The 25,800-nt window shown below is 42.8% G+C and overlaps 1 protein-coding gene across 6 annotated transcripts in view; it reads left to right on the top strand.

Moving 5' to 3' along the window:
• Positions 1-210: 210 nt before the first annotated feature.
• FUBP1 (far upstream element binding protein 1) overlaps positions 211-25,800 on the top strand; it is a 40,675-nt gene continuing 15,085 nt past the window's right edge. The window contains exons 1-13 of one of the 6 annotated variants that reach the window (XM_048496850.1): positions 211-430; positions 3,601-3,691; positions 4,587-4,649; positions 5,429-5,470; positions 11,605-11,644; positions 14,057-14,106; positions 14,194-14,265; positions 14,538-14,595; positions 19,725-19,887; positions 19,969-20,067; positions 20,179-20,280; positions 20,915-21,017; positions 21,103-21,203. In XM_048496850.1, the coding sequence (XP_048352807.1) occupies positions 317-430; positions 3,601-3,691; positions 4,587-4,649; positions 5,429-5,470; positions 11,605-11,644; positions 14,057-14,106; positions 14,194-14,265; positions 14,538-14,595; positions 19,725-19,887; positions 19,969-20,067; positions 20,179-20,280; positions 20,915-21,017; positions 21,103-21,203 (1,098 nt within the window). In that variant the 5' untranslated portion in view covers positions 211-316. The remainder of the gene's footprint in view (positions 431-3,600; positions 3,692-4,586; positions 4,650-5,428; positions 5,471-11,604; positions 11,645-14,056; positions 14,107-14,193; positions 14,266-14,537; positions 14,596-19,724; positions 19,888-19,968; positions 20,068-20,178; positions 20,281-20,914; positions 21,018-21,102; positions 21,204-25,800) is intronic. The other 5 variants (XM_048496851.1, XM_048496853.1, XM_048496852.1 and 2 more) reach the window with 5 other exon arrangements.

Raw genomic sequence — 25,800 nt, forward strand, 5'->3', positions numbered from 1 at the left:
TGGGAAGGAAATCGCGTGACTCTCCTGCCTTCGGATGTTTCCGTCGTCCCTAAGCAACCAACCCCCACCCACTCTCCGTTAGAAACTGCGACCTAACTCTCGCGAGAGTCCTCTCGCAATCTTTTTTTCGTCCTTCTGAGACGATGCCTCTCCAAATCCCGCGGCCATTTATCGAGATCTCGCGAGAGTTGAGTGGGTTTTCCCTCCTCCTCTCGTGAAACACGATGCGACGAAGGAATGTGAAAGGCTCCCGCCCGCCGCCATTTTCTTTCTTTCTCGACAAGCGGAGAGAGCGGTAGGAAGAGGTGAAGCGGACATGGCGGATTATTCTACGGTACCCCCTCCTTCTTCGGGCGCGCCCGGGGGAGGCGGAGGAGGTGGCGGGGGAGTCAATGACGCTTTTAAGGACGCGCTGCAACGGGCTAGGCAGGTGTGTATTGTGAACCCCGGGGGAGGGATGCCGCTTCTGAGGCCGGCCTAGTCCTCAGACTCTCATCTAGGCCGCGGAGCTCCCCATCTGCCCCTCAGAGGCGAGAATAGGGATGGGCAGAGGAAGCCCCTCACTCAGGTCCTTTAGCGACCAGGAGAACTCCCGCTGCCCGGTTCCAGTAGTGGAGTGAGGCGGCGAGCCGTTTTGTGAGCCTCTGCAAAGCGCTTTCCGGGAGGCCGCTCAGCTCGCCTCACAAAGGGTGGGAGGAGAGTCGTTTGGGGCCACCATTTCTTTCTCGTGTCCCGAATGGTGGAACCAGGAGAAGGAGACTTCGATGGTCCCTGATACCTCCCCCGCAGTTTTTCTTGTTCTCTCAGTACTCCAGTGATGGTAACGTTCTTCAGACGTGTGTGATAGCATTCCGGGCGAAGGCGGTAGCGTTCGCGGTTCTGGTTCTTCCTCTTGCCTTCGGAGAAGGGGGCGGGGGCGACTCCGAATTTTCTGCGTGACTCTGTAGCCGTGTAAACCCCCGACTGCGTGATGGCCGCCTCCATTGTGCTCACCGCGGAGTACGCCCAACAGGGCAGGAATCAGTCGGCATTGGTAGTGGAAGCGCGGTTCTCTTTCCACACGCGGGCAGGCGCGGGATCGCCCCCTCCCTCGTTACGTTGTTCTCTGCTAAAAGATCTCGTGCGCCATCTCGCCCGCCGAACCGCAGGAAGAGCTTCCATAATCTCCCCGGTTACAGGTCCTTGCATCCGACTGTGGAGCATACTAATCTCCAGGAGACTTTTCTGCCGTTCCTCCGGTTATGAATTTCCGCCCTACGCCCCATTCATTCAGCAATCCGAACATTTTGCCTTAAGTTTCGTGCCTCCTGTTTTCTTTTTAGAGAATGGCCGCATAATTTTTGAGTAGCTACAGGAAACAGCTTTTGAATCCTATAAAGGCTTCCCCTCTTTTCTGTTACATTGTGCTGGTATTGGCAGAAATACCACAAAAAATCATCCTCTGTTTCCCTATTCTGTGCTGTTTATTAGTTTCGATTATCCCAAAAGACAAATTAGTAATTACTTACTGTCACAAGTAATTGCTCCTATTTTTAGTAGCAATATTCTGCTTTAATTTATTTTTGCAATCTGCTTTCTTGTTCCCTATTAACTTGTTTAGACAAGATTGTTCGATGAAACTTCAGTTTTCTGCCTATCGCTGCATTGTAGTGCAATAAATTTTTGCACAAACTGTAGTTCCTTTGTTTTTCTCTTATTCAGTGCTGAAAGGTAAACCTTCTCTGTAAGGAGGGGAGCCATTTGGGAACATTGTGGCTACATTACTTAACAGTGTACCCAAAGGCTATATAACTTCAGTGTGGCTTTTCTGGTGCTTAGACTGCTAAATAACTGTCTGCAAATAACTATAAAATCCTAGCATTCATTTTTTAAACACTGTGTTTCCACTTCTAGTGGATGCAGAGAAATTCTTGAAAACGTTTTAAATATTTAGAGTGTTTTTAAAAGTATCACTCGGTCATAAAATCACATGCAGCCCAATCCAATCCTTCATGTTACGCTGTCTTCCATAGCATTGTGTTTTTATTTCACATCCATTATGAAATTAAAGATTACTATCTTATACACATACATGCTTGGAAATAATTCCCAGTGAACTCACAATTTGGTATTCAATAAATATTCTGTTTTAAGCTCTCACAACTCATCTTAATAATAGTTCAAGCTTGTCTTGTATCCGTTAACATTGTAAAGGGCTCACTAGTGCTATGGATATTGGGTAGAGTGAAGTAAGCAAAGATGGTTTTTCCTATATATTTTGCATAGTTTAAGAACATAAGAACTAGCCTGCTGGATCAGACCAGAGTCCATCTAGTCCAGCATTCTGCTACTCGCAGTGGCCCACCAGGTGCCTTTGGGAGCTCACATGCAGGATGTGAAAGCAATGGCCTTCTGCTGCTGCTGCTGCTCCCGATCACCTGGTCTGCTAAGGCATTTGCAATCTCAGATCAAGGAGGATCAAGATTGGTAGCCATAGATTGACTTCTCCTCCATGAATCTGTCCAAGCCCCTTTTAAAGCTATCCAGGTTAGTGGCCATCACCACCTCCTGTGGCATCACATTCCAAACACCAATCACACGTTGTGTGAAGAAGTGTTTCCTTTTATTAGTCCTAATTCTTCCCCCCAGCATTTTCAATGAATGCCCCCTGGTTCTAGTATTGTGAGAAAGAGAGAAAAATTTCTCTCTGTCAACATTTTCTACCCCATGCATAATTTTATAGACTTCAATCATATCCCCCCTCAGACGTCTCCTCTCCAAACTAAAGAGTCCCAAACGCTGCAGCCTCTCCTCATAAGGAAGGTGCTCCAATCCTTCAATCAAAAAAATCAGTTTTTTGCCCTGGACTAATGATATGGTGCAATCATAACAAGAATTACACCCTTCTTAGTCTTTTGACTAAAATGGTCTTAACAGGATGTTAATTTGGTTTAGGATTTCAGTGTTGCCTTTTTCCTCAATGTTCTCACGGAGGATCCAGCAGACTGATATCCCTGCCATCTTCAAGCATCCATGTAGTTCAGGCTTTTGGCTTCTTGAATCAGTGGATTGTGTCCAAACTAAATTTTCCAGGGGTGGAATGGAACTGCCTTACCCCTCCAATGCAAACCAGTGGTCTCCCTGAAATGCTTCTCCTGGGAGACAAGGGACCCAGAGGAGTGGCATGGGAGGTCTTGTGAAAAGGTGAAAGTGGTAGAAATTTCCAGGCTAACCCAGTGTCTCAGGAAGAATTCAGTTGGGTCAGTTCTCATCATATTACATAATTGCTCCAACAGTTGCTATGTTACTTAACTGTGTAGGGTTGTATTTAAATAGTAGCAGTTTGTCTCCATTGTGTGCTTTTGTAAGTAATTCTTGCATTTATGAATTTTATGATTAAACTGACTCACTGAAAATCATCATTATAGTCTACAAAAAGGTATTCACCATTACACACTGGTAATGTTTGTGTAACAATTGCAAGCCATTAGCTAGTGTCAGTGCTGCTTAAAGTTGAAAAGATTACTAATGTATGCTTGAATTATTTAATTTTTGGTATTTTCACTGGATATATGCAACATTGTAAGATTAATTTTTTCCTTATGTTTTTTCCTCCTCTAGATTGCAGCCAAAATTGGAGGTGAATCAGGGACATCGGTGAATTCAAATGATTACGGTTATGGGGGACAGAAAAGGCCTCTTGAAGATGGAGGTATGCTGTTCATCAATACCCAAACTACTAGTATATTCATTTCTCAAAAACATTCCTTCACTTTGTATATGTGGAGAAATACATTTTATTAGGCTGCCTTCTCTCAGTTACTTTAAGGATGGTTCTTAGATGGCTGAGCAATCAGTTTTGAACATGAAAGGTTTTTGAACATGAAACATGAACATCTTTTTAAAAAAACTTCAGTGGAAGTTATCAGGGCTTTGAGTTTGCATCTGCTTTCATGAGTGGATAGCAATGACTTTACAATTTTTAAAAATCAATCTTAAGGTAGGTGAAAGAGTTATACTTTATAATTTAAAAAGCATTGTGTGGATTTCAAATTTTTGTATTATAGGATTAACAATTAATGTAATGCTCTTGATTATTTCAAGTTATGGTTATATGTTCACTGATGGGTCTTTTCAAATTTCAGTGTGGTTTTTTAAGTTGCATTGTGTGCATGCAACTTTTTAAATGTAATGCATTTCAATGAAAAGTCAAGCATTAAAAGCTAGATTTGGAGAGAAGCTTCTTTTAGTCTTGAAATGACAAAATAATGTTGCTTGGGAAAAAGTTCTAAAAATGTTTCCAAAATGTGTAGCAAATGTCTTTTAAAAAGAGCAGTTTTTGTGGGATAATAGAATTTTATATGTCTATCCTCAACAGTGTTATGTAGTATTTATAAAATCCATGAAGAGAATTTTCACATCTTGGAGTTGTATGTAGGTTTTAAGGATTATGATTTAGTTTACAGAAAATCAAGGCTCTTGACAAGGAGTACTTGTGTACTTTATTAAAGTGCCTTTTTATTAATAGTGAGGCTTTTAATATTCAAAAATGAGCTAATGATGCTTCAAATGATGTATGTAATGTATTCTTTTTATTTTATGTGTAGATGGCTCTTGGACAAGTCCGAGCAGTACAACACACTGGGAGGGAATGCCCTCTCCTTTTAAAGGCAGGAATTTTTATTTATTACCTGTGTTTAGTATGTAAACGTGAAATGAACTAGTGGATCTTTTGAAATGGATGACACAGATATTTCTTGGAATATGTGTCTGACTTTGCTGCACTTAATTATGATGGTTCATCATATCTGAATACGGGGTGGGAAGGAAACATTTGAAGGAATTATTACATATTGGTTATCTACGACTTTCACTCATACTAAACGGATTTGAATGGTAGTGATAGTGGTTTTGAATCTGCTGTTTTGAAGTCTTACGCTATGAAATTTTCAGTATTCATCTAGGAAGTCTGTACAACAGTTACTAGATTGAGATTGTATTGCTATGTGTTGGTTGCATCTCAAATTTTGATTTTCTATTTAGTATCGTGGTTGTTGTCAGACATAATTGTAAAATGATTATTTCTCACAATAGTGGTCTTTTCAGTTTTTGTTACAGAAGCATCATTAGCTTTAGTGTCAAATTACTGATGATACAGTTAAATGCGTGTTAGTTACTTTTTAGTGAGTAGACATTAATAGTGTGTTTAAACCTGTGTGCCTTATAAACATTGTCTGATAAATGGAACTACTTCGCATTTTTCCCCCGACTATACTAACCAAGTTCTAAACATAAAAGATTTTTCTTTGTTTAGATGACCTATTCCCTGAAATTCAAAAACATGCTAAAATGCATTGGACAAGTTGCATTTTGCGCTGCTGGAACAGCCATTTATTTAGGCTGTTTATATTCTTGACTCCAAAAATTTATAAAACTCTTAATTTTGCAGATCAACCTGAGCCTAAGAAAGTTGCTCCTCCAAATAATGATTGTAAGTATATTTCATTTTAATTCATTTCAATTATTATATGTATTTATGGGACAGGTGTTTTATGTCCTGTTCTGCAGACTACGGCTGTAAATTATTGCCTTTATGTGCAAGAAGTAGAAGCATAAATGTTGCAGAGCTGCTGAATCTTGTCTTGACTTTGCTAAACCTCATCACCAATAATATTTATTAGCTCTATTTCACAGACTTCTTTTGAAACTCTGTTGTTCAGCTACGCACAGTGATTATATTTGGGATGAACTGCTATAAGTTCTAATGTGAATGTGCAAGGAGCTCAATATTCCAGCCGGTATCTTCTAATGCCTTCATTAAAATTTGGATTTTTTTTCCAGAATTTGACAAAGAATAATGCTGCATGCTCAGTTACTTCTGTTAATCATTTATAGCGAATATGAAGCAAACTACACTACATAGCATTGAAACAGTCATCCAGGTTCTCCAACAGTGGGGCTCAGTCATCCAGACTGGTTAGGTCACACCTCAACTGTTCAGGCAGGGCTGTGTAAATTATTTGCATACTCTCATGGACTGCAGGAGGCTATCTTTCTCCTGACTGAATAGCCCTGCTGTTTGGGCAGTTCATGAGTTTGCTGGGTCCACTAATTAGAACTATAAAGGAAAAAGTGTTGTGATACTTATTATGATTTAAGAAAAGTCCTTGAGGGAATCCTCGTCCTCTGCTGTTGCATCAGGAATCAAAAGAAGAAGGAGGCATTAAGGAACAAATCTGCTCACCTGGATAATTCAGGTCAGAGAGAGGTTCCTCAGAAGGACCATCTTCTCAGGGCTGGGCAGAATCACAGGCTTTTCCTGTGGCTAAAACAGCTACTGACCAGGGATCTCAGGGGCTGGTACCAAGCTTTTCTGTCCCTATAGAACCCATTAATTTGGGCTTAGGAGAGCACAGCCAGCCTGCCTGCCGCTTTGAAGGCTGATTCGGTGGAGGAAGGAGGGTGTGCCATTTTTCTCATCTTGAATATGCCACCTCCATTGGGTGTTGTCTCTGCTGCTCGTAGTCAGACTTCTGCCAGGTTCCTCCAACTTGGCTGCACGTACCTCCTGGCAGTTTCCTGCAGTTGGTAAGCCCAGTAAAGCTGTCACCCTTATTTCCTGCGCCCTTTTATTCTCTTCAACTTCAAACCTGACACCTGCAACCCTGGAGGCTTCTGCAGGGAATGAACACCTTCCAGACTCCCCAACACCAGCAGCTCAGGGACTGGATCTCTGGCGTAGGTTCTTCTAACAAACCGCTCACCTCGCAAAAACGTTCTGACTAGAGACCACGCAATCCCGACATGAGCCCAAGAGATGGCAACAGCTCAGATGAAGAGCCTCTGCTTTCTGTCTTCCTTTTTTCGCAAAATGTGTTAAGAGAAGGGAAAGACTGTGTAAACAACAGAACCCTTGGAGGGCACCTTGGACAACCTGTGGGAGAGACGACAGACCCCAACGTCTGTCAGAGCCATCAAGGGGCAACTGGATCTCAGAGTCTCCTCTTGGGACCTTCTGATCCTGTGGACCAGAGCATTGCGCCAGATATTTGAACAGCATTCTCAGGGGCTCCCACTATTGCTACAACTACACTTTGGAGATCCAGAGAGCTGTGATTTTGGTGGCTGATTCATCACTGGACAACATGCAGTGTTGTGCAGGGAACAAGACCGTGAACATCCTAGTCTACCACAGCCTAATTTCTTTTAAAAAAAAACCTTAACTAAAACTAGCTTAGCTGCAGGAGGGTCCAAAAGGAAGATTTCTCTTCAGGATCACAGCTTCATACAATGTTCGGGGGGGGGGGTGGGTGAAGTCGATACCATCTTCCCTTTCCAGATGATCAGATGCCTTCACACAGTAAGCCTGCCTCCATCTGACTGCAAGTTTAGAGGACACCTGACACTCTTCCTCCAGGCCTGGGAGGAACACAGTTGGGCATTGGGTATTGTAAGGATGGGGTACAAAATCAAACTTACCTCCCCTGCACATGTTTCAGAGAGTTCCAATCCCAAAGCCTGGTCAAAGGTGGCAGTTCTTCAAAAAGATGGGCAACACCCTCAAAACATGGATGCAATAGTGAAAGTGTCTGCAAGAGATCGAGGGAAGAGAGTTTCTTCTCCATTCTTCATAGTTCCCAAAGAGTTTGGGAAACCATCTCAAACAATTCAAGCTGTGTGTAGCAAAGAAAACCTTTAGGTTGGAATGGCCAAAGTCTGTCTTATAGGCTGTCCAGCAGAATGGTTTGCCATGGAGCAGACTGCATTCCTGATCCCTGCATTTCCCTGCCAGATCCCCACATTTTCTCCATTCTGGAGACATTAAGCAAGGAAGAAGCACAGAAAAGTCTTCTTGGCTCTTTGATTGAGGGGGCAGTGGATGCAACCTGCTCATCTGGCCCAGGAAATAGAGTTGATGCAGGTACACCAGATCCTTTTCACAATAAGCGCCAGTACAGGCAGCTGGAGAGTTCATTATCTGGACTAAAAAGGGCAAGTGACATGAATTGTCCAGGAAGCTAGAAAATTTATAAACTGATTAACATTAAGGGCACCTTGAGGGTGTTTCAACAGCTAATGAAAGAGCTACATGTTTTAGTCCAGAGAGGTAGCTCTCTTACTACCAAGGCCCACATTAGGCAATAGGGCACTCTTGCTTCATCAGGTGACCCTCATTCTTCTATATTGGGCTGAGAAATATGTATTCACTTTTAAGGGATGAACAGCTGCAGTTAAGGGTGTAGATATTGAAAGACTATACCTGGTGCAGCTGGAGCTGAAAGCAAACACCCTAAGTTGCCAGGTGGTTACAGTAGCAGCAATTCTGGAGTGCAGAGGGTGCAGACACCTAGCTTCCAACATAGTGTTTAGGAAGTTTTCAAAAAGAGTTGCTCAACTAGTACCTTTAGTTTCCAACACATATTCCACATGGAGTCTGAGCAAAGTGTTTAGGACTGTTATTGGGAATCCTTGACAATGGTCAATCAAAAATGCTTTTCTTGGAATGTGTTTTCTTTCTGGTCACCTCAACATCAGCCAGAAGGGAATCAGAGGTAGGTGTCTTTTCAGTTAGATGGGAACTCTGGACCTTCCAGAAGGATTCATGGACCCTCAGACTAGATTCTTCTTTTCTGTTTACAACGTGGAGACAGTTCCACCTGAGTCAAGTCATCATGCTTCCCTCCATGCAAAGGGCTCTTCGTTTTTTGTAATAACGAGAAGTGTGGTCTTTATCATTCTGTAAGGTAACACAATAAAAACTGCTTGGGTAGACGGGCTTTGAAAGTAGCCCCTAGCCCAATGGCTCCAGGACTGCATAATGACTGCCTGTGAGGTGCAGAGTTGCATTGTGCCTAACAGTATCACAGAGTATTTGACCAAGACATCAGTTGCACTTACCATGTTTGCTTCCAGGGCTCCTGTTGGAGCAGTCTGTTGAGCAGCTGCTTGGTTATCTATCAGCTTGTGAGGCACTATCGATTAGACTTGTGAAAACCGATCAAAGGTGCTTTTGGAAAGTAAGTCATGCAGCAGGACTTCTAAGATAAACTTTTTACATACAATAGCTGTAAGCACAGTTCAAGGTGTCTTACTGTATCCCACCCTAGTTTGGCTGCTGTGGTATGTATCCAGTCTGAATGACTATGCCCCACACTGTTGGAGAATGATGCATTGGGCTTACTGTGAAGGTGTCTTCTCTTCAGTGGGGCTGAGTCATCCACTTCCCAATGCCTCCCCCCCCCCCAGCCCGCCTGCCCCCCAAAAGCTTAATGATGTTGTGGTGTGGCAGTAGAAGTAGGAATGTGAAGCAGAGCTTTTCTGTGACTGGAGAGGGTCGTCCCTGTACAGTCCAGGAGAGTATACAGATAATTTACATATCCCTGCCTGAACAGTTGGAGGTGTGACCTAACCAGCCTGGATGATTTCACCCTGCTGAAAAGAAGGCGTCTTCATGGTGAGTCCAGTGAGGAGTTTGGTGTATATGAGAGCATTTGCTTCATAAATCAGCCTTCTAACACATATTTCAATATAGAAGCTTGGCATAGTCTGAACTTATACCTACAGGTTGATAAGTTAGAAAGATGGCAGGAGGGGAGGTCACACATTTTTTTAGCATTGCCTGAACATGAGATTGCTTGGAGGTGCTGTGCACAGCTTTTTTTTTTCATGCATATCAACAGCTTTTTAGGCTGCAAGGGAAGGAGAGTTATGTCCATGGTACCCCCATAGCACCAGAATGCATTGTGGATGGTGAAAACTTTTTCAGATATAGTGGGCTGTAGGCTTATTTCCTTCTCCTTTTTTCCCTTCTAAAGTAGATTGGCAGCAGGAACAAATGCCAGCCATCATAGTAGTGCTCTGTAGTGCTTTATTAGTAGTGCTTTATTAATGCCTTAGATAAACATATTATGTCCCACAATGCAGTATGTAGGCCCCTTTGCAGGTTAGTTTTGTAATTTTAGCTACTTGTTGACTTTCTTTATAAAGGATTAAGTTTGCACACTATATACTGAAGAAGTTTGCTATATTCAGTCTTTGAAGCATCTTTTTAATGGCTTTTTTAAAAAATCAATCTTTATGTTCACTGTAAAAAGAAGTCTGCCAGTAACTACCAGTACATATAACTTAATACCTGTGAGTTTTGTTTAATTACCCCAGAAGTAACTATTATAGAATGATAGCATATTTGATATTTCAGTGTGTTGTTTCAGAAAATGAGAATTGGTGCAACCTTGTTGAAAGATTGTACAAATAAAAATTGTGTTGTCCTAAATAGAGTTACAACCTTCTAAGCTGACAGATTCCAATGGTGTAACTATTGGCTGTGCATTGGCAGTCTGGTTAATGTCCAGTTTAAGCTGTAGGACACCTAGTATGTCATATTGGCAGTAGGTAGATAAAGCAATTTTGAAATGACAAAATAATGTTGCTTGGGGAAAAGGCCCTGGCCTTTTTGGTACTCTGGTAGGCAGAGTATGGTCTGATTTGACTGGCATTCTGCTTCTGCACAGTACACTTCTGCTTTGCCTGTACTGTGGCATTTCCCAAGAACATAAAGAAGGTCTTTCTTGTAGAATTAGAGACCCCTGTATAAGAAGTAATTGAACTGTGTTAGGGTTTTTTTTCCCCACTGGTGTACTATGCATGAGGTTGGTGAGTTGAGAAGCTTGTTCAGTTTCTGCAGTTCTTTTTAAAAAAAACCTCTGGAAGGTCTGGAACAAAAGCTTGAGTATGATGTCAATCTTTCAGATATAAGTGAAACTGAATAGGATGGTTTTTCAATAAAGTGGTTACTAGCTAAGTTGTATTGATTTAAGGTCTCTGCTTGACTTATTTGCATCAGTATATACTGTGTGTAATGATATAATTTTGGAGTCTGATATTGTGAAGTTAGTATAAATATTATATTTCCTTTTAGTCATTAAAACTGAACTTTGTATGTTATTTACAGTTCACTTTTCTCTGAGACTCAAGGTGGATCACATAGTTAAGTCAGTGCAATCAAAAGAATGAGGAGATATCTTATAAACAGTGTGACAGGACTAGGAATCAGAAATCTGAAATAAATGTTGAACTTGGCATGCTAATGCAAGTAATTGTATTATTTTTTTTAATTACTCTCTGTGTGTATTACTTATTACTCTACATTTTTTCCTGTAGGAATAACAGTTCCTCTTTTTTGCCAGATAATACATTCTAAATAATCTTTCTTTTTAATAGTTTTTCAACTTTCATTTTTCCTCCTTGTGGTTATCTACTTCTCCAGTAGACAGTCTAGAATGCAACAATATTCCTTCCTAGATATGTAAATTGCTACTTCTCACACATAATACAATGAGTATTATTTCTAGAACTCAAAACAACTGAACTTCCTTTTCTTGGTGTTTGATATTGACTGGTCTGACCTTTTAATTATATCCCACCAGATAAAATATCAGTTTAATCATCCAGTGTTGGTACTTGGTGTCAGAAACTTTCACATTTGTCATATTCTAAACTGAGCCAGATTATTGATAATTGAAAGTAAAAATAGTCTGTGTTTTTAATGCTCTTTTGGCATGCTGTATGCTGTATTGCAAAGCATTTAATGAAATTAATGGCCAAATATTTAATATTTCATTTTAGCTTTTGGAAGTCAGTTACCACCTATGCATCAGCAACAGAGGTAAGATCCGATTTTTAATTGATTTTTCTAAAAACTAACATGCCTATTAGATTCTTTCTGAAACGGAATTCCATGTAATGTGAACATTACTCGAAGGAAGAAAGGAATGTTTGAATTAATTGGATCACTATGACAGCCTTGATCTGTTAGGAAGAAAGTAGTTATAACTAAGAATGGCACATGTAGCCATGCAGTTGCATTCATGGAAATAATTAAAGGTTGGATATTCATGTGTACTTCCAGATGGTTGATAGTGTCCAGAATAAACAGACCAGAAAAGGGCATTTGGATGTTTTGGGGTTAGATTGGAGCCTTTAACACAGAGGTGCCCAGCATAATTCAGACAGTGGGACTTCTGGAATGTTAAGGGAGGATATTGGACACCTCCACAAAATCTCTTCCTTGGGGGCTGAGCCCAGTCATAGAATGTTGAGAGATGTCAAGACAAGCATCCTTTTATGATAGGAAGCAGTAGTTTCCAAATCGTGATGCCATCTGCACTCTTCTGAAGTACTTCCTGCCCCAGTATGGTGGGGAAAGGTATAGTTAGTTTGATGTTTTGTGGATGAGATGCTCTGGGGAAGAAGGAAGTGGGCACCAGGAAACATTGTGACAGATGTCACAACATGGGCACTACACTGGAGTTTACTGCTGCCAATACAAATTTTTAGGGATAACCAGTTTCAAATAATAAAATGGTAAGTGGCTGGGAGAATGTTAGTGCTATTTTTCAGGTGCAAACAGGAAGACTTCTCACTGTTAGGTTGTCCTCCACTCCAGAACAGGAAGAAACTGTTGATTTGGTTGTTAGCAACATAGAGAAATCTCTGCTTTCATATTAAACTGTTCGTAAGCAAACTTGACATAATATCAACAAGACATTGTTGTCAGCGAGGGTACAATCAAATCATCTTGTTATCATAACATGGTGCATGCCCAAAAAAGTTTAGGTTGAATCTAGGTGTGCATAACATATTATCAACCACACCTTTGCATAACAAATTCCACCCTAACACTTACTGATTGGTTCCCCACCCTGGGACATGGACAATATATACCCTACTAAAACATTCCCTTCTCACTGGAAACAGTGTGTAACAGACTTTCCTCTGTGATACACTTCTGAAGATGCCAGCCACAAATGCAGACGAAACGTTAGGAACAAGATCCAACAGACCACGGCCACACAGCCTAGAAAACCTATCACATCCAGACTCTTAACAGTTTGCTGCACTGAGTTATGATACAGTTAATGTTAATGACATTTAGTTGCTCAACCAAATTAAATTGCTGTGAGATGTGGGGTATTAAAAGGCAAAGAATGTCGCTACATGTCCTGTCTGTTAGAATGAAGGAAAGTATAATCAACATGTCTTGTTTCTTCGGGTGTATGAGTTGAATTGTAACTCGGGAGTGAGCATTGGTGAAGCTGAACCAGCTTTAATTCCCCCCAGTGGTTTTTAAAATGACTTTTTTTTTGGGGGGGGGAGGGTTGGATCACTTGCTACAGCAGCAGAGAGGGAAGAAACCCCTTTTAAAAGAAATTAACCCCTGCTTTGGCACTTTTGCACAGATGTCCACAGTGCTTTAAAAGTTTAACTTCTCCCCTCTGCTCCATTTGAAATCTTTCTAGGGCCTTGGGAAAGGCTGTTTTTAAGGTAAAGGTCTGCCACCAAATTTGGTAAAGATTGGGTTGGGGTCCAATTTTATGAGTCCCCATCTTCATTACATTGGCAACAGTGAAGGATGGCTGGGGAGACCTTCTTTGGGGACTCATAAGACCCAGTCTTCACCAAACTTGGGGGCTCTTTTGGAAGTCTCCAGATGCTATGCTGAAAAGTTGGTGTCTGTGCCTTTAAAAGCATCCCCAGAACCCTGGAAAGATTTCACATAGGCTATAATGGAGCCAAATCTTCTCAGATCACCTTTTCCCCCACAAAACCCCATACTGGCATGGGGATTTCAGGAATCTTGAAAATTTTTATGATTTTTTGTTCACTCCCCTAATTGTAACCTTTCATTAAATTTTCTTGTGTTGTTCCATTGCTTCACAAAATGTATCCTATTTGGTCTTATTTGTGACGTTTTTAGATTTAAAGCTAGCCACATGTCAATCTGAGTATCTGTGAAATATATAAACAAATAGAAGTGTGTGTATCAAATTCGTGTGTGTGTATGTGTTGAATTGCCCCTCATATTTACGTCATTAATACTTTTTAAAATTTGGAGTAAAATAAGTGATCTTATGAGCGTCAATAATAGATATAGTTCAATCATCTAAAACTTTGCAGAAAAGAATAAGAACTTGGCTTCATTTAAATTTCAAGGAAAGTACAAAGCATACTGTACTAGTTAGTATAGACAGAGAATTGGATTCCATGCCAGGTGCAAATGTGTTTATGTTTTGTTCAGGTCTGTAATGACAGAAGAATATAAAGTTCCTGATGGCATGGTTGGATTCAGTAAGTAGTTTCAATATATAACAATATAATGATACTATAACAGAAATTACAAGTGGGTTAACTCTGGTTTGCTTTTCATTTCTCCAGTAATTGGTAGAGGAGGAGAACAAATTTCCCGTATACAACAAGAATCTGGATGCAAAATACAGATTGCACCTGGTAATTGTTTCACATGTTACTGTTAAAGATGTTTAGAATGCAGTCAATGTTGTGGGGAAAATCATAACATTACAATAGTTAGCAGCTGTTAAAAGTAATAAAAGTAATAAAATGTAAAAGGTCATTTGGGGAAAATTTAAGCAACGAATTACAACTGTGACAGATTTTGGACAATTTAATTAATCTATTTCAGAGGTGTAATTAAATATGTAACTATCCATCACTGATTTGCGTCTTCCTTGCTAATATTCTGTACTGTTTCTGTTTTATAGATAGTGGAGGTCTTCCTGAAAGATCTTGCATGTTAACTGGGACTCCAGAATCCGTGCAGTAAGTGTGTCCCCTGTATTTTTTAAATAGGCTGACATATTTTGCGTATAATTATTATCTCTTCAGTGATGTGTGTTAACATAAAATTTTGCTGTGTCAGGCAGGGGTTAACCCCATGGGACTTGAAATAGAGGGATTTGTTGGATTTTCTTTCTTTAGAAAATAGGGATTCATTTTCATACCAAGAGACTTGCAGGTGTATCAGTACAATTTGTTGTCTGGGTCATCTAATCTCCATAGCTCCTCAGATCAGCTTGCTGACTGTATTCCCATCATCCGGGTGGCCTGTCATTTTAATATCTGTGTTGCATTTACATGCTCAGTGAAATATTTCTGGCTCATTATCTTGCAAACTGGAAGTAATGGCAAGTTTGCTGAACTGCTACTGTACCCAGTCACTGGAGGTCAGGCATGCTTGTCCAGGATGGTATGTACGCTGAGGACTAATCCAGCTTCACTACAGCAAGAGAATATAAATACATGTATCAATTGAAAATAATGAGGCAGCCTAGGGTTCAAAAACTATTCTACACACCTCTACACACAGAGATATCTTTGCTGAACAGCTTGGCTGTGCCTCCCATAGCCAACCCATTTAATAATAGCATTTCTACCTGTTGTTGAGCTACAAAAAAGTTCCTCAGTCTAAAGCTGACTTTCCCCAGCCCCACTTGCACACAAATCAACAGCTAATTACAGCAGCCTCACAAAAGAAAACTCTATCTTTGCAAAGTATTAAATGAGGACCATCTCGCTTTTGCTTGCTTAATTTTTGTAACCCTGGTTCCCTACCTCATCTGCAGCTGGCAACAATGGGCTGGCTTAGTACTCTTACTATAAGCCTGTATCGGAGCACTGGGAAATGAAAGGTAAAGTGGAGAAAGGGGCATCTCACTGGAATCCTTTATAGAATGCCGTACCGTTGCTTGATTTGCTGTGGAGCCTTGGGGAGGGGGAACGTAGAAGGGCAGTGAATGTGAACTTCTGCCTAACATATTCGATCCTTACTGAAACATCAAGTTCCTATTCCTAAGTGAGTTGGTTCACAATTTTTAGAAGGGAAAAATGAGAGAATATGATAATGATGGTGTAAATCCTGTTGTAGAGGAGCAGGGAAACAGAAGGGAATAGATTGACGTTGTAATAGTAGTAGGACATTGTAATGCAGGTAGCACAGCCTTGCATGCCTTCCCTGTGCCCACCAGCAGCAGCCCAATCACCCTTTTTTCTTCACCACCAGTCATGCGTGCTTCAATCCCAAGATGTTATCTGCTTCTCTCCCATTCTTTTATCTTAGAGGTTCTCAATCTAGCATGTGGCAGTGCAGGAGCAACCAGGGCTCTGCTGCTGATTTGGCTCTGCACTAACATAGGGAGGCAGAAACCTTCCCTACTTCATTTTGGACATCAGCGGTGGGCCTTTAGTTTGCAACTCTGGGTACAAACTTGCAGTTGCTGCCTGGCACCTGAGAGTTATCAGGGGCTGCACTAAAATATAAAATCCTGTATGCTGAAAATGAGTCTAGCTCCTAAACTTTTGATCTGGCACCTAGAGCCAAAGAAAAGTCTGTTCTATGCCTAACCCTCATGTTTGCATCTTAGAGACTTAAAGAGTCATCAACAGTTTGGATTTTATGATGGGCAGCCCCATTCAAAGGGTGGATGCCTGGCCATGGCAGGCTGTGGATTTTATGATGGGCAGCCCCATTCAAAGGGTGGATGCCTGGCCATGGCAGGCTGTGGATTTTATGATGGGCAGCCCCATTCAAAGGGTGGATGCCTGGCCATGGCAGGCTGCTGCTCCCATGGAGGCTTTCCAGCAGCCTGGGGAAGCTTGCAACACGAAAAAACCTCCCCACCGACAAGAAATCCCCACTGGACTTAATGGACTGCCGATATAACAGTGGCAGTGGCCAGGAGGGAGCCCACTACCATCAGCTCCTCTCCTGGACTGCCCCTGTTTCATGGGGGGGTGGAAATGGTGTGGGGGTGCAGAAATGCTGGCACTGCATCCGGTGCCACTGCCACCACCCGCGAAGACTGCCAGGGCTGCACACTGGCTAATGTGCCCCTATGCTGGGGCAAGTGCCCCAGGGAGGGCAAATCCACTGGCATAGCCACGTGTCACTCCTAACTGGATTTATGCCCTCCCCTCATGGGACTGTTATCAAAGCACATTTAATTTTTGTGTAACTTCAACACTTAGCAGTGGCTGTGTTCTAAGATTACTTTGAAGATTGTTCTGATCTTGTTCTTATGCAGTTCTGAGGATGTTGCTTCCATTTTTAGTGATTGTTAAAAGGAAGCCTGTTGATGGAAATTTCCTGATACCTTTTATGTGTTCATTTATGCACAATAATGGTTATTAGTCCCCTTTTAGTGTTGTTTGTTTATGTGTTTCAATTGAATTTTTTCATTTTAATTATTTTTAATTGTTAAAATGTGGTGTTCTTACGTTCACTGCCTGGTTGATCCTAATTGGGTGGAAAGGCAGTATAAAATGTTATTGATAAAATAAACAATATAGTGTTTTACAGATTTAGCTGTTTTCTCTATCATTTGGGAAATACAAATGTTGATTATGACTATGTGTACAAAACTTTATTGGTGAAACATTTTTTATTCATTTATGTGATTAGGAGGGAAACGTGGAGTAAATCCCTCTTGGACTGAGACAAATTAGACTGCTAAGTATATGTGATTACAATAAGATATCAAATAGATATTAACAATATTAATTCAGATAATAGCAAAAAATTATTTGATATGATATAGATGATTACATATTACAATAGTATTGCACATTTGGTGATAGTATATATATTGGGAATATTGTATAATACATTAACCATTGCAGTATTGATGTGCAGCGTTATGGTTATTGATTGCGTTATTTTCTGATTTTTCATAATTGTCATGAATGCAGTTCCCAAATGTTACTCCAAACAATGTGTTCGTATTGGCTGAGAACACAGCAAACTGTATTCTGCTTTGCTGATTGTAAAATATGATTTATCTTTTGATGGACTATAGTTAGGTTTCAGAAGCCATGGTGTCATACAGTTAGAGTGTAGATAGTTGAAAGGAGGCTTTCTTCAAAATTGCATTGCTATAATTGATAAATACACGATAATGGATTTAATTAAAATGTTCATGTCTGAGTAAGTTTATTTATTTATTGGGCTTGATATACCACCTGCCCCTGAAGGACTCTGGGTGGTATACAAAATAAATTACCATAGAACACTGTAAAGCCCCAATAAATACCAATATAGAAGTTAAAAACATAACAGTCAGCATAACCAATTAAACAATAAAAAGAACAGCAGATGGTGACCCGTGACTAATACAGCCTCTTCCATATATTCCTGGGATGGGATTGGGCCATGATGGCAATAGTAGATGGTAACATGCAGCATGCCTGTAGAATATACAGGTGTCAGAGCACACAAGGAATGGCACCTCAACGGCCAGCCTCCCCAAAAGCCAGGCGGAACAGCTCTGTTTTGCAGTCCCTGTGTAACTGCTCCAAGTCCTGCAGGGCCCGAATAGCTTGATGCAGAGCATTCCACCAGGCAGGGGCCAAGGCGGTAAAAGCTTTGGCCCAGGTTGAGGCCAGCCGAATCATAGAGGGGCTGGGGACCACCAGAAGATTTCCCTCTGTTGAACACAGAGGCTGAATGGGGATATGAAGGAAGAGACAGTCCTGGATGTATGATGGTCTCAGGCTGCGAAGGGCCTTAAGGGTCAACACCAATACCTTGAAGGTGATCCGGTATTCCACTGGGAGCCAGTGCAATTGGCATAACATGGGGGAAATATGATCTTTAATAGAATTAACTGTGCCACTGCCTAGCATCGCCATGGTTGACACCAGATCCACAGCCACTGAACATGGACGTTGAAGTCCCCCAGAACAATAAGTCTGGGGAACCGCAATACCCAGCAGCCATGACAGGCTGTCTCCCGGTGCACTAGGCGACCAGTACACCAGGAAGACCACCAACCTCTCCGTGGTCTCCCACTCTAGGCCCGCACACTCAATACCGGTGATCTGCGGAACAGGGATAGCCCTGAAAGTGATTGACTCATGGATGAGCATTGCTACCCCCCTCCCCCATGCACACGAAACCTGGCAGTGAGATCTCACACAAGGCTACTGTCTCCCCCTTACTCATCCAAGTTTCGGTGATACATGCCAGGTCCATTTGCTGGGCTCCAAGATAATCTCAGAGCATTGCAGTCTTATTGTTGATGAATCTGGCATTGATCAACACCAAGGACAAAGCAGAGGAAACCTTGAGCCCACAACCCTCATCTCTCGGGATAGGTCAGAGGTCAAGAGGGGGGCGAGCATAGTAGCTTCTCAGCTCCCTTCTATCATATGACCTCCACCTACCATCATATCTTCCCCGCCCCATCAAAACTGGGATCTCCTGCCCCATTAGTGCCATTCCTGCGCCCAATTGTTCCCTTCCCACACAATAGCCTAGCTGATTTAATAAGATGCAGCAGCATTAATACAATAAAAATATCTTAGTCTAGTTATGGAAGTATTCAACACTAGTTATGCAAGTATTCAACACAAATGAGTACAGATTAGTCTGGCAAATTTTTCCTTTTGTTCTCAGGTAAGTAGCAGGCAATTCAACCTGTTTGCAACTATTTTAATAAATTATATACAAGACCAGAATAAAAGTAACCTGTTCCCATGCACAGAAGGCAGTATGACTGCATACGACTTAAAATGGCAGCTGGCATGTAAACAAGTCTGTGTGTTCTCTTTACTCATTTCCTCCCCATCTCCTGTGCTGCAGATAATAAAATATCAGCTGTAGTTACTCTGAATAATGCAAACAAATGTAACAGTAGCCATTCTACAAAACAGCTAATGAATTCAAGGAAAAAAGCCCATTCTCTACCATTTAAAATTGGTGTTTTATGGATTCAGAAACTCTTGAACTTTTATCTTCCATTACTTTTATGCTTATAATAAAGTGTTTAAATAATAAAGAAGGCAGTGAATAAATGGCTTTCTATCCATTCTGAATTCTCCCCTGGTTGTTTTTCACTCTATTCCTCCCAATCCTGTTCCAACGCATACAGTAATCGTTTGTATTTTTTTTTTAGGTCTGCAAAACGGTTACTTGACCAAATAGTTGAAAAAGGAAGACCCACACCAGGATTCCATCATGGTGATGGTCCAGGAAATGCCGTCCAGGAACTTATGATTCCAGCTAGCAAAGCAGGATTGGTTATTGGGAAAGGTGGAGAAACAATAAAACAGCTTCAGGTAAGTACATAGTTGTGGGGGTGGGGAGTAAAAGCATAAAAATTCAGTTTGCATGAACTACAGATTCATTTTGTTTATTAGGAGCGAGCTGGAGTTAAGATGGTTATGATTCAAGATGGTCCACAGAACACTGGAGCAGATAAACCTCTGAGGATCACAGGAGATCCTTACAAAGTTCAAGTAAGAAAAGAGCATTTATTAACATCTAAAATTGTATATGAAGATTACTTCATGTGCTGTATATGAATATTTAAGATTACTACATCTTAATTGCATTTGCTTCTCTTTTAGCAAGCAAAGGAGATGGTTTTAGACCTAATTCGTGATCAAGGTGGTTTTAGAGAAGTACGCAATGAATATGGGTCAAGAATAGGAGGAAACGAAGGACTAGATGTGAGTGTGATAAGAATACTTTTAATTTCAATTCATATCTCCATAAAATCTAGGTAAATTAAAAGTAACAAACCTAAATGTTTTGGAGAGTGACATAATTTTTTAAGATGTGAAACTTTGGTATACTCTGTCTCACCAAAAGAAAAAACCAAAATTGTAATTTAATGATCCACATTCTGAAACGTCTTTGTTTTAGAACGCTTTGTTTGGGTCCTAGTGCTTACCTAGTACTGTTAGAAACGTACTAGGATCCAAACAGCATTCTAAAACCAAGCCAGTACAGCATGTTGTGAATGAAGTTAAATTTTTGGTGTTTTTCTTTTGGAGAGACAGTATAGTTGAGGAATCAATTCTAATTTGAAGGAAATATTTGATCATATTGTATAGTTCCATTTATTGAAAATGTATTTCAATAAAACATTTTTTAGCAAATCATGTTGTGTCTCTAGAAGAACTGCAATGTGCTTTGCAATTCTCTTTAGCCTCCATATCTAAATTTCAGATATTTGGTAAGCATGGGTCAAATAAATTTAAAAGGTATCTAGATATAGCCATGAGATTTATAGAATTGTATATTAAACATTTAATGAAGCATTACAGTATCATAAATTTGTTAATATACTTATTTCTCAAGGTCCCAATACCACGATTTGCTGTTGGCATTGTAATTGGAAGAAATGGAGAAATGATTAAAAAGATACAGAACGATGCTGGTGTCAGGATCCAGTTTAAACCAGGTAAGTGGCTTTTTATACAAGAACAGAAAGTCAGTGTTCTCACTAATGTTTAAAAAGATTTTAAAATATTTCATCCCTTTTTCAGATGATGGAACAACTCCAGACAGAATAGCTCAAATTACTGGACCTCCAGATAGATGCCAACATGCAGCAGAAATTATTACAGATCTTCTTCGAAGTGTTCAGGTTGGTTGTTAATTGTACTATTTAGTGTTCTTGGTGTACCAGTAGGAAATATCATGTTTAATTCTACATTAAAACATGTTTGTTTGCATTTTCCAGTATCAACTGGGCATGAAAAGTCAGTTTTTAAACACTTCTCCTCTGAGCTAGAGGACATCTTGCGGGTGGTTCCCACCGGGGAGGCAAGAAATGAATTGTATTCCAGTGGAGAAGGACTGCCTCCTTTGCTCCAGTTTGATTCCTGCCTCCAAGGGAAGTAGCACGCTTTTGGATTATCTGCTCCACCCTGCCTATTTTCCTTGCCTCCAGGTGCCTTCCTTCCATTTCCTTCTCTTCACTCCAACCCATTCAGGGGCTGAAATACAGATCAAGCCATCAACTGTAGGGCAGATTAAGAGGGCCCACGAGACCCTTGCCATGACCAACAAGGCAGCCTCTACCACCTCCATCCTCAACCGTGCAGCCATTGTGTGGGCCAGGAAGTCCTACAACTGCTCCCTCAAGAGGACATCCACCTCAAGGAGGGCACCACCCGCCTCCTCAAGGCAACAGCCTTCTCGGCAGATGCCTCCCTAGACATCCTGACCTTCGCTTCCAGGGCTAAGACCTCCACCACAGCCTCCCACTGGGTTCTATGGGTCCAGGCGTAGCAGGCAGATATATATTCTAAGAATATTGTGGCCGCACACCCCTTCCAAGAGGCAAAGCTGTTTGACAAAGCACTTGATCAGATTCTGGACAAGTCCAGGGTTAAGACCAGGGCTATCCCTCATAGCCTTAAACTCCCAGACAGGAGACTCTCCTCCCAGCAGCCATTCTTTCCTACAACACCCTTCCCAGATTTTGCCAGGACCCAAAACCATCCTGGAACTGTTCCTGCTAGCAGTCTTGTAAGGACCCATTTGGAAGAAGGTTCACCCACAAGGCAGGCAAGACCGATCCCGACAACAAGTCAGGTAGGGCATGATTCCAAGCCCTGCCAGGTAAGGGGCAGACTAGCAACTTTCACCTCCCAGTAGATACAGTCCAAAAGTGGACAGTTGGGCCATCAAAAGTAGCTTCCTCAGGATACAAAATAGAATTCGAATCCTTTCCCCCAACTGCACGCTGGTCTCCCCTCTCCTGGAATCCAACAAAGACATCTTGCACCCAGTGCACGGTGCGCCACCACCTCAGGATTTTGGCTGCCGTAAAGCCTATTCCTCCCTCAGAGAGAGGAGAAGGCATGTATTCAATATTCTTTACTGTGCCCAAACGCAATGGAGATTGGAGGGCCATCGTAGACCTCCAGCTAGTAAACTGTTTCATCAAATGCAGGCACTTCTGAATGGAAATCCTACACTCCATAGCGGAATCCCTTCAACCCCAGGAGTTCCTGACCTCCATAAACCTCATGGAGGCGTACCTTCACATTCCTGTCAGGGTCACAGGATGTCCTTGGGGTTCTGCATCAATGCCTATCACTGTCAGTTCAAAGCTGTACCATTCGGCCTCTCCTCAGCCCCTCCTCCAAGTTACTAGTAAACCTGGTGGTCCTCCTGCACCAGTATAATGTGGCACTCCACCCCTACTTGGACAATATCCTCATTCGATCCCCCTACTCTCTGTCCTGCCTGCAGGCCCACAGCTTCCTGGTGAACTGAGACAAGAGCTTCCTCGTCCTCACCCAGAAACTGGAGCTTCTGGGTGTCATCATCAACACGTCAGCTAACATGTTCTTTGTTCCTCCCCAAAAGATCATCAGGATCAGAGAGCTAGTCCTTCAGGCAATCCACAGCAGATCGGTCTCCCTCATGGCTCTATTATCTCTCCTAGGCCTACTAAATTCCACTTCAGATGCCCTCCAATGGGAGAGGTTCCTCACCAGAGCCTTACAACAGCTTTTGGCCCCATTTCAACATGACATCTGCAACAAACATCACCATTCCATCAGCCTTCCCAGACAGATGAAGTGTAGCCTGACATGGTGGACCAAGCCCTCCAACCTATGACAGGGAAAGGCCTACTGGATTCCCCAACAGGTGCAGATTTTCACAGATGCCATCCTACAGCCTATGGTCCCCCAAGGAGTCCTCTCTTCCAATTAATTGCCTGGAACTGAGAGCCATTTTCCTTTCCGTCTCCACCTTTCAACCCCTCCTGAAAGGAAAGCCTGTCCTGGTGTGGACAGACAATATTGCCTCGGGGGTGTGTGTGTCATGCTGCTCAGCCCACCACCAGGAAGCATCAGAGACCCTAAGGTTAGCAGAACAGATTCTCCTCTCCCTACACGCAGAACACATTCAAGGAATGGGCAACTTCCAGGCAGATTGATTAAGCTGCTAACAGATATTGAAGGGAGAGTGGAGCCTGAAGGGGGAGTTGTTCACCTGGATAACCCAAAGCCTGGGTTCTCTGGAGGTGGATCTATTCGCCACCCAGAACAACATCAAGACCCCAAGGTTCTTTTCGAGGTACTTCCACAAGAAGGTGGAGGCCACAGGCACCCTGACCGCTCCATGGCCACAGGTGCTGTTTTATGCATTTCCGCCACTTCTAATTTTCCCCAAGTTCCTGTGAAAGGTGTCCCTGTCTTGGGTAGAGGTCATAGTGGTGGCCCCCAACTGGCCACGAAGTCCCTGGTTCTCAACGCTTCAATGGCTATCTATTTGACCACCTCTGGAGCTCCCCACTCCCTGGGGCGTGGTGCACCAAGACCCCATCTTCCACCCAGACCTCACCAAGTGGAAGCTAGCCGCCTGGAGATTGAGAGGCAATCCCTCCTAGTAGCAGGCCACTCCGCCAGCGTCACCCAAACCATGCTGTCCTCCAGGAGACAGTCAACTAACGGCATTTACGACACCACATGGAAGGCCTTCGTTCGCTGGGCCAAACAAAAGAAGACCGTCTTCATGGATCCCGGGGGTGGTCTCTTTCCTGAACTTCCTTCAAGTCGGCCTGGACTCCGGTCTTTGCTCTAAGGCAGCAGCTTGCGACCTTAGCAACCGTCCTACCCCAGCTAAGTCGCTGGAAGACCTGCAGGCATCCATACATCATCAGGTTCCTCAAAGGGGCCAGAACCAAGCCCCAGGTCCACCGCTTCCTGGCATGGAATCTGAACACGCGTTCATGAGGCCACACTTCAAACCCATTGCTTACACTTCAAACCCATGCTCCACTTAAAGACTGTGTTCCTAGTGGCTATTACTTTGGCATGACACATCTCAGAATTCACAGCCCTGTCGGTACATCTGGACTTCTGCGTCTTCCACAAGGATAAGGTCGCCCTCCGTCCCAATCCCACCTTCAGACCCAAGGTGGACACCAGGTTTCTCCAGGAACAGAAGTTGTGCCTCCCAACATTTGTACCCAACCCAAAGCATCCCAAAGAGGTGCTATGGCACAATCTGGACGTCTGAAGGTCCTTGAAGGAGTACCTCATCAGGACCCAGCTATTCTGAAAATCTCAGTTTCTTTTCATCTCTGAATCTCCCTTAAACAAGGGAAATGCAGTTTCCAGCAGTACCATCAGCCATTGCCTCAAGTCCTGCATCATAGAGGTGTACAGGGCCATGAAGCTGGTATGTGTCTGTGGAGGAGATCTGTAAGACCACTACATGGTCCTCCGATTCAACCTTTATCAAACACTACAAAATTAATCTCTTTAGCTCAGGGGTCTGCAACCTGTGGCTCCAGAGCCACATGTTGCTCTTTCAGCCTTATACTGCAGCTCCGCGTGGCCTGGAGATTGGAGGGTAGCGTGGGCATGTCCCTCCAGCCCTCCAGAGCAGCGCTGGAAGGAAAGGTGAGTGGAGGGGCCGAACCAGAGGTGGCTCCGTGCGTGAGGGCGCTGCTTTTCGTGTCCCCTCCACTCACCTCTCCTTCCAGCGCTGCTCTGGACCGCTGGAGGGACACGCCCATGCTGCCCTCCGACCCCTGGAGGTCGGAGGGTAGCATGGGCATGTCCCTCCAGAGCAGCCGCCATCCCCGCTCTGCCCCACGGAGCAGGCGGCTGGCTGCTCCGTTGGGCAGAGGGTGTTTTCCTGCCCGGCGCCTCCGCCTCCCAGTGCTGGAAGGAAAGGTGAGCGGAGGGGCCGAACTGGAGGCTGCCTCTCCAGCTTGGTAGATCTTCGAGGCAGTGGAAAATGGTTCCAAATGGCTCTTTGGGTGGTAAACGTTGCTGACCCCTGCTTTAGCTCTTCTGATGCAGCCTTTGGGCGCAAGGTCAAGCTACACGGTCTGTCCTTTTATGACGATGACTCACGCAACTAAGGGGACACTGCTCTGGGAGGTCCCACAAGATGTTCTCTAGTTCAGGGGAGAATGACCATTGGTACTTACCCCTGAAGGGTCCTTCTCCTCTGACCATAATGAGGACATCTTTCCCTCCCCGTGTCATCTGTTTTTCTCTCCTCCTCGTCTTCATTCCACAGCTACTAACAGCTCGTGACCATGCAGTTGGTTAACATTAGCCCTTGTCGTTCCTCTTCCAGTCCATAGTTATAATGGGACCAAGTTAAGCAACAGTTTAAGTTAAGTTTTTGGTTAGACTTAATCATTATAGGCTACTGCTTCTTGGAGTCTCCAAACTGGAGCAAAGGGGGCGGTCCCTCCACAGGAA

This window comes from Sphaerodactylus townsendi, linkage group LG05 (genome assembly GCF_021028975.2).
Source record: "Sphaerodactylus townsendi isolate TG3544 linkage group LG05, MPM_Stown_v2.3, whole genome shotgun sequence".
NCBI lineage: Eukaryota > Metazoa > Chordata > Lepidosauria > Squamata > Sphaerodactylidae > Sphaerodactylus > Sphaerodactylus townsendi.